Here is an 8,880-nt window from a genome sequence, read left to right on the forward strand (position 1 = left end):
AAGTCCACATATATACTGCACAAAACAAGTTTAGGAACACAAACTAGGTGTTTTGTAACTTCTTTTGAGTAGTATATACGGGGTGATGTTGTCATTGATAGAATACACACACTGAATCAAAATTGAAATAAACCCATGGAAAGTTTGCAATTGTTTCTACTGACAATGTCTCAAATAACATAACCAGTATATGTAAGCATCACTACTTTCATAGTTTGATCAAATAACTTTTTAGTGACATATCTATTACTACCACGCATAAGCTGGTCAGTATGTTAAGTGAGGAGGAAATCTGCCAAAACCATGCATTAGTACTATCCATTTTTGACCTTTCATCTGCCTTTCACCTGTACCGGATTCCAAAGTCTCATAAACATCCATATTCACAGAAAGTATTTAAGACAAATGGAATTAATGCCATGTGGATTTACAAAAAACTCAAAAGATTTGCTTGATCTTTTGCAATCTCAGGATAGAACCATGATTATTCAATTCTGTCAAAACATTTGCCAATAATTTGTCATTCAATTGTCAACATTTTTCAAGTTAGAAAATGCCGATACTTAGCGCTGCCGATCGGAACATCGCCATTGGACGTATCTAAAGAGGGGAATCACAGTCTTTTGTTGCACGCCACTTCAACGTTCACCACAGCACCATTTGCCGCCTTTGTGACCGATACACACAGTTCAATTCCACTGCAGACCAGCCGACCAAGAGTTACCAGCCCTGCACAGGATCGCTACATTCGACTGTTCCACCTACGTCACAGCTACGGAGACAGCAGGACGCATCCCTGGTTATCCCTGGAGGAGGATATCGAACCAGACTGCCAGGAACCATCTTCTCGATGCTGGAATCCGACCCAAAAGACCAGTTATCGTCCCTGTTTGCAACAGATCCATCGACATGCAAGCTTGCGTTGGTGCCATACCTTACAGCCATAGAATTCGAGAAACTGGAGACGAGTGTGGTTTAGCGATGAATCACGATTTCTTCTTCACCGGCGAGATGGAAGACAACGTGTTTATCGTCGTCGAAATGAGCGTTTCGCCCCACATTGTGTACGTGAGTTCGACAATTTCGGTGGCGGAAGTGTCATGGTGTTGGGGGTCATATCCTACACTACGAGATCTGACTTTGTTGTGGTTCAGGGAAATTTGACAACAAATCGCTACATGAATCAAATTCTTCAACCACACCTTCTTCCAATCATTGACCACCAGAGGGGGCTGTTTAAACAGGACAACGTTTCACCGCACACAGCTCGTGTCACGGTAGACTACCTTCATAATGCATTAACGTCTTGCCCTGGCCGTCGAGATCTCCAGATCTCAACCCAATCGAACACCTTTGGGATGAACTCGATCGACGTGTACGTCAACGCTAGAACACGCCGCAGACACCACAAATGGCAACCGCGTTACAAGCAGAATTCCACAGGACAGAAGTCGTACACTTATCCAGTCAGGGCCGAGGAGATACAGAGCCGTGATTGCTGCCCGGGGCGGTCACAGGAGATACTCAGTTCAGCGCAACCTTGTGGCCTTATGTGACATGACAATAAACAGTTTTCAATGCCTTTGTACCACGACAACATGTGACTATCGATCTCCGAAATTTCATATTTGTATCTATGATATCAATTTAAATATATCGACTTTATTCGGTACAATAAACTTACTAAAAATCTACCTGTGCGTTTCTTTTTTTGAAGAGTGTATATGCATAGGATTCAGAGTGACAAAAACTCTCCATAAGGCCAGAGGGATGACTTCAACTTTCCAATAATCAACATTCCCTTTATGTCGATTAATATTCAAGCAGCCTCAGCCTTTGGTGTCTACATTTAACAAGTTTCGATATACAATCACGTATGATCGTTCTTCGAAGATTTCAAAGTGTCATTACAGTAAAGCTTTCCAAAGATTTCAGAAAAAGGTTTTATGGTGGACATGTGGACCTCAGTTTCTAATTTGACAGCTCTGAGACAAAAATGATGTCTGATGGAATTCCCTAGTTTGACTTGTACCATAAGTTCCCGTGTATTTTCAGGTGAAAATTTGACTGGACTATGTGACTTGTCTTTGCATATGTTTGTGACGCCACCTGTAGGCCAGGATATGCTCAACTTTTCGTGAAACTTTGGTATCGTCACTATTTGATAGTGATTAATAAACACATGCTCATGATATGGTCGGAATTGAACAATTTGTAATGGCAGTAATCCAACTCTTCTCCAAAATATTTTTTTGAGTTTTCCATCTAATCTAATTCCCGTCAATTAATTTATCATGAATCTGGATCCTCTTTTTCTGGTTCCTCTTTTTCTGGTTCCTCTTTTTCTGGTTCCTCTGTTTCTGGATCCTCTTTTTCTGGTTCCTCTGTTTCTGGTTCCTCTGTTTCTGGATCCTCTTTTTCTGGTTCCTCTGTTTCTGGTTCCTCTGTTTCTGGATCCTCTTTTTCTGGCTCCTCTGTTTCTGGTTCCTCTTTTTCTGGTTCCTCTTTTTCTGGCTCCTCTGTTTCTGGCTCCTCTGTTTCTGGTTCCTCTTTTTCTGGTTCCTCTTTTTCTAGTTCCTCTGTTTCTGGATCCTCTGTTTCTGGCTCCTCTGTTTCTGGATCCTCTGTTTCTGGATCCTCTGTTTCTGGCTCCTCTGTTTCTGGTTCCTCTTTTTCTGGTTCCTCTTTTTCTGGTTCCTCTTTTTCTGGTTCCTCTGTTTCTGGATCCTCTGTTTCTGGCTCCTCTGTTTCTGGTTCCTCTTTTTCTGGTTCCTCTTTTTCTGGTTCCTCTGTTTCTGGTTCCTCTGTTTCTTGTTCCTTTGCTTCTGATTGACAACTGTCAGAAGAGCAAGAAGCAGTTTCTGTAATCGCTGGTTTCTGTGTAGTTGTCATAGAAACAATAGATGGAGGCGGTGAAAGGACAGTCAGGGACGCTGCTGTCGGATGGATGTGACTGACGTCGTTGGTAGTCGCTTTCGCACCTCCTGACAAAACACCTTCAATCTTAGTTCCTTCAAGATCTCCCGAAGTTCCTCTTTGAAGCAAGGTGACAGGACCTGTGTTTCGAGATGAGAGGGCTTGTCTGGTCATGCCTGTGAATGACACCTCTATGTCGACTTCTGAATGAGTGCTGATGTAGGTTTCAGAGAGGAATTGCGAAGATTCCGCCGGGACTGGTGATACAGGTGTTGGCATTATTGTAGAGAGCACAGAGTGCATTGGGTGATTGTCCCTCTGTCCAGTGATTGGACTTTGACCTGTAAGTACAATTACGAAACCCGTCATTATCCACTGCAAACACTTATATATTCTAGCCAAAAGATTCCTGTGCACCATAAAAATAAAAAATATAAATCACAGTGGATTTTTCAGAATCATGCATGATAATCACATGTACAAACACTTTGTCATGACCCTCCTGTGATGACATCGTCAAACAGAATAAATCGATGAAGTGTTTTAACTGTGAAAAGCAAGTTTGTCGACGACCAAACCTCATAAACGGTATGCCATGCCAATCTGAAAATGAGCGATTGCATGAAATTGTAATGCTTCAAACCAGAATTGCACAAAACTTGTTGCTAGGCGTTTGAAGTTTAACGTGTCATCATACGGACAAGCTTGGGTTTGACAACACCAGGAATCGACCACGTTCTGGACGTCCACGAGTAACGTAACGTCGATAAGATAATCATATTCATCTGGTCCACCTGCAAAATCGGTTTTAGTTTGCAAACTTTGACAACCAACAGCTTCCCTGGCCTACGTCCGATTAGTGCAAGGACGGTGAGGAATCGATAACAAGAGCATAACATGCGGCCACGACGTCCAATGTTCCTTTACGTCATCGGACTGAACGCCTGGCATGGTCAAGGCAACATCTGAGGTTCAAGTTACATGACTGGAGGTTACAAGTAACATGTCTGGAGGTTACAAGTAACATGGCTGGAGGTTACAAGTTACATGTCTGGAGGTTACAAGTTACATGGCTGGAGGTTACAAGTTACATGGCTGGAGGTTACAAGTAACATGTCTGGAGGTTACAAGTAACATGTCTGGAGGTTACAAGTTACATGTCTGGAGGTTACAGGTTACATGGCTGGAGGTTACAAGTTACATGGCTGGAGGTTACAAGTTACATGGCTGAGGTTACAAGTTACATGGCTGGAGGTTACAAGTTACATGGCTGGAGGTTACACGTTACATGTAGGCACTGAACAGAAACGTTAACTTTGTAATTTATATTTCCGATTTATCTACAACATGTGATTCTGCCAGTATTCGAGTATTTTAAATAACTATAAATGAATACTTGAGTGAATTGATGAGGTCAGGTGAAATGGGACTTAACGTTGCATTCAAGATGACTTCACTTGGACGTTTGTATGTGGCAGCTTATACCAATGAGTGTCACCTCGTTTGCCATTTTGAGGTCGTAATAAATTTGCTAAGAGCCTGAGTATGGCCCGTAAAGACCGAATACACAATGGGCGGATCTTGGTCGCACGGATAATGCTGGAGGAGTCTGTTCAATTCCCTGCAAGGATACGATGTGCCCCTCAGTAATATTACTGGAATATCGTTACAGAGGTGTAAAACCTTAATATACTGCAAATATATTCCAGAAGAAATTCACGAAAAACGACTGTTCATGGTAATATTAACCGATATTAACTTAAATGAATCTACGGGAGACACATTGTTCGAATTATGTCACTGTGATGTACCACTGATTCGTACTTCTAGAATGAAATGATAACTTGAATGGAAGGCTTGTCGTTGAACAGTGTGACACTATATCATTTTCTATAAGTAGGCTTTTGTGTTCAGCTCTATATTTTAGACCAACAAAGGTAGCGTGCTATTTGCACATGTGCATTTTAGCAATTCTAAAAATTGATTGGTCATTTGAAACGATATGATGTCACACTGATGTATTGTTGACTTGGGAACAATACGATATGACGTCATACATTATTCATGACGTCACAAATTAATAACATATCATCTGAAGTATTGGTTGAATTCATTTATGTTTCCATGTAGGGTTGACTTCTTAAACGTTTTCTTCTACAAAATGACAGTGAGTAGTATCGTTTAACAACCTATCAGAATCTGTCCCTCCGTCAATGACTCGGGATAAACATCACTAAGTCACTTAAGACAGACAACCCGTAATATCTCGTAGCCTGTTGGTTATGCTCCAGTTATCTTTCCATTTTTATTAATATTGACTTATCTTATTAATTTTGTTAATTGAAGGTGACGTATGATATCTAAAAAAGAACTCACGGCTATACAAGGCTCCAGTAGTCGTCGGTAGGTTGGTAAGACTCAAGTTGTAAACATCCTCACTATACAGATGACAAAGGTTCATTCCCTTTCCGAAGAAGAAACTTTTGCAAGTGTCCCCTTCTCTAGAGCATCGGCTACCGCAGTGATTCAAGGACATGGCCACGAGGAACGTCAGTTGATGGTTGGTACTGATCTTATTATCGTATTGTACTACTCGGGTGAATTTCCAAAAGGATATGCTACCAGCTGAGGAGAACTGTACAAGCCTGATGCTGATTATCAGCACCGTTATGATCTTCCATAGTGATGGCTCATACATATCGCGAGTAGTATGAAGGAACGTCTTCGTCCCTAACAGATAACGTTGCTCTGTAACATATTGATGAGTTATGGAGTATATATTAGTATTCGCTCTTGTGACGTTGCATGACATAACATACTGAAAAAACAAGCTCTTTTTGCCAGTTGTTTTGATTGCAGCGAGAGGAAAATAAGTCTACCCCTTCAAAACATAATATAACGTTTGTCTCTAAAGACGTATCCAGGCAGTGAAAGGAAAAACGTTCTTCAAAATCGAACATGAAAGGAGAATTCAAACATCTTATCTCTTAAAATATGCACTTGAAGTCCCAGCGAGAACTGTTAACGCATATTTTGTATTTGACTTGTCATCGAAACTTCTACAGTTTAGTCTTGATCACTTGTCTATTGTTCCGTATTTGTTTACACTTTAAGTGAAGGTGAGGTGAAATGGGGTTTAACGTCGCGTCCAAGATTATTGCACTTATATAGCGACGTGCATGTACGTTTGTGTTTGTGTGGCTGCTTGTACTAGTCCGAACTGATGCCGATTTATAGTGCTAGCTCACTGAGATACCATGGCGCAGTTTAACATGAATACCCCACTCACACACAGTATACTGGCTCCGAGCCGACCAGTCCTTGTTTAAGCCCCTTAATACCGAGCGCCAGACAGGGTAGCAACAAGTACCATCTTTTAACGTCTCTTGGTATGACGCGCCCGGAGATCGAACCCCGGACCTTCCGCTTTCCGGGCGGACGCTCTACCACTAGACCACGGAAGCGGTCCACTTTTAGTGAATAACTCATCAGAATGACATGGCTTAGGTGTACAACGATGAGTCAATCGGTTTAGATTCAACGATGAGTGAGTCGTTAAATCTTTCAGATCAAGTGGACATTGTACAAATATACGTATTACCTCTCATTAACGAATTGGATTTCCCTCATGTTGCAAATCACACAGGCCCACTTAGATTAGCAATTGTGATATTTATATGGCAGATGTTCCCCCATCTTTTTCATCATTTTTGGGGGGAACATTTTTGCTTCCACAATCTATGAATACCTGCACAAGCACAGGGCTTCTGTGATTGATTCAGATGTTGAATTTATACACTGACGTGATGGAATATTTGGACCAGAGCTTGAAAAGGAGCATACATGAGACATTATGTTTTTGTATATTTGATTGTTATATAATCAATAACAACATTAGTGGGTCCAGGGATTCATGCTTGTGGCGGATGTTGAAAAAGACCCCATTATTCAGCGTGAAGAAACAGGTCCAGCTGTTTAACTATAATAATACTTCCTTGGTTTACTTAGTGAAGACCGTAAAGCCTCCCTAAATCCCATGGATGCATGTACATGGAGTTATGATGTTTCTCTATTACGCTGAAGGTTTAACCCCTCGGCCGCTTGGGATATTTCGCCAAAATAATATAGAAACGGCTTGCTATAAGGGAACTAATGTTCACAGTGACTCTTAACTTGACCCTTCCTTATGATATAATTAATTATTAAACAAGAGAACGTTATCACTATACCCGCCATTGGGCACATAAGAATTGTGTTTGTTCAAATAAACTATAGTAAGTGAGTTGGGTTTAACGCCGCTTTTAACAATATTCCAATTATATCGCGGCGTGTCAGCTTGATGTGGGAGGAAAACCCGAAGTGATGCATGTCCCATACGTTTACCACGTCGGTGAAACCCACGAGCACGGGTATGGTGCTGACAAACCTAGAAACATAATCGGGGCTAACCGGGATTCGAGCCCACAATCATAGGTTTCTGGCGTGCCTAAGGGACGCAACTCTGCACAGCGAAACGCGGCACCTTAGACGACTGGGCCACCCGTGCCCCTCAAATAAACCATAAGAAAAAGTCCTAGAAAGTGAGAGTGAGTGAGTGACATACATTTAACGTCACATCGGCAATATTTCAGCCATATCGTGACGAGGCATTTATAATAAAAAGTTGTCAACGATTGACAGTATAATAACTATAGTATCACAAGTTCGATTTTAAAACTAGTCAAGAACATATGAAAGAATAAATTATCATTCAACAACACAATATAAAAATGGGCTATAGATCACCAGTAATCAGAGTTAGGCCACCATACAAGGGACCGTGGGGACAACCTCTGCTACCTGCGCGGTTTTCCAGCAGGATTTACACCATCCCTTCACAGATACACAAATACATGCATACTACGTTTAAAACTGAGGTATGAATTAATGTGCTTTGAATGATGTGGTCTTCCATATCCTCCCAGGGGGGCAATAATTTTACACTTCTTCAATCCCCTGTGAGGATACAGCCACTAACCATCTAAGTTACAAATTGTACAATACCAATATAAAAAATACTCAACAACAAAAGTTCCTGTGACACCAATATTTTAGTGTATTTTTCAAACAAGTAAAGTTTGGTTTTCAGTATTCTAGTACATGTATGGAATCAAGTCACAAAAAAGCAACTGCTATAGAAAAGCATGCATTCCATGCAAAAGTTGACTTTTATGCAAGCCCCAAAAATGGGTATAAAAACTTGTGCGTTAACGGGATTCCATATGCATTGTTTAGCATCGTGCTGACAACAACCACTCAGAAAAACAACAAAATTACGCAATTATTCAACATTACAAAATGCCACGCCTGTCCGAAGCATTGGTATGCTTGAAGCAGGATCGAGTCAACGTGATGTTGCAAGACAATTTAACGTCAACGGAAACACCATTTGGTGTATATGGCAACGTTGGCAACAGACGAATGCAGTCAGAGACCATCCTCAGAGTTGCAGGCCAAGCAGAATCAATAATCGACAAAACAACTGGATTCGAACAACACACCTACGAAATCGATTCCAGCCAGCAACAGTGACTGCAAGAAGCATCCCTGGCCTTCGACGAATATCTTCACAAACCGTACGTCGCCGCCTCAGATGTGCAGGGATTGTCGCCATAAGATCCACCAGACGTCCCATTTTGACAGAAAACCACCGTCAAGCACGTCTACAGTGTTGCAGATAGCGTCTACGCTGGACGGCCATGCAGTGGGGACAAGTTCTATTCACTGACGAGTCTCATTTTCACCTCAGCCACAGCGATGGACGGATTCGAGTGTACCGACGTCGATGTGAACGTTACGTCAATCATTGTGTCATGGATTTGTTTGGTTGGTTGGTTTGTTGTTTAACGCCGCACTTAGCAATATTCCAGCTATATGACGGCGGTCAGTAAATAATCGAGTCTGGACCAGACAATCCAGTGATCA

General features: G+C 41.6%; 1 protein-coding gene across 1 annotated transcript; it reads right to left on the reverse strand.

Moving 5' to 3' along the window:
* Nucleotides 1-2,292: 2,292 nt before the first annotated feature.
* Nucleotides 2,293-3,195, reverse strand: LOC139470503 (variable charge X-linked protein 3B-like). The gene has a single exon (XM_071252906.1). The coding sequence runs from the start codon at nucleotides 3,193-3,195 to the stop codon at nucleotides 2,293-2,295; it is 903 nt and encodes a 300-aa protein (XP_071109007.1).
* Nucleotides 3,196-8,880: the final 5,685 nt, after the last annotated feature.

The sequence above is a fragment of the Haliotis cracherodii genome, unplaced genomic scaffold, assembly GCF_022045235.1.
Source record: "Haliotis cracherodii isolate W230 unplaced genomic scaffold, xgHalCrac1.p SCAF_20, whole genome shotgun sequence".
NCBI lineage: Eukaryota > Metazoa > Mollusca > Gastropoda > Lepetellida > Haliotidae > Haliotis > Haliotis cracherodii.

Coding starts and splice junctions, on each gene's coding strand:
- LOC139470503 (XM_071252906.1), bottom strand. CDS start 3,195: ATGCCAACACCTGTATCACCAGTCCCGGCGGAATCTTCGCAATTCCTC.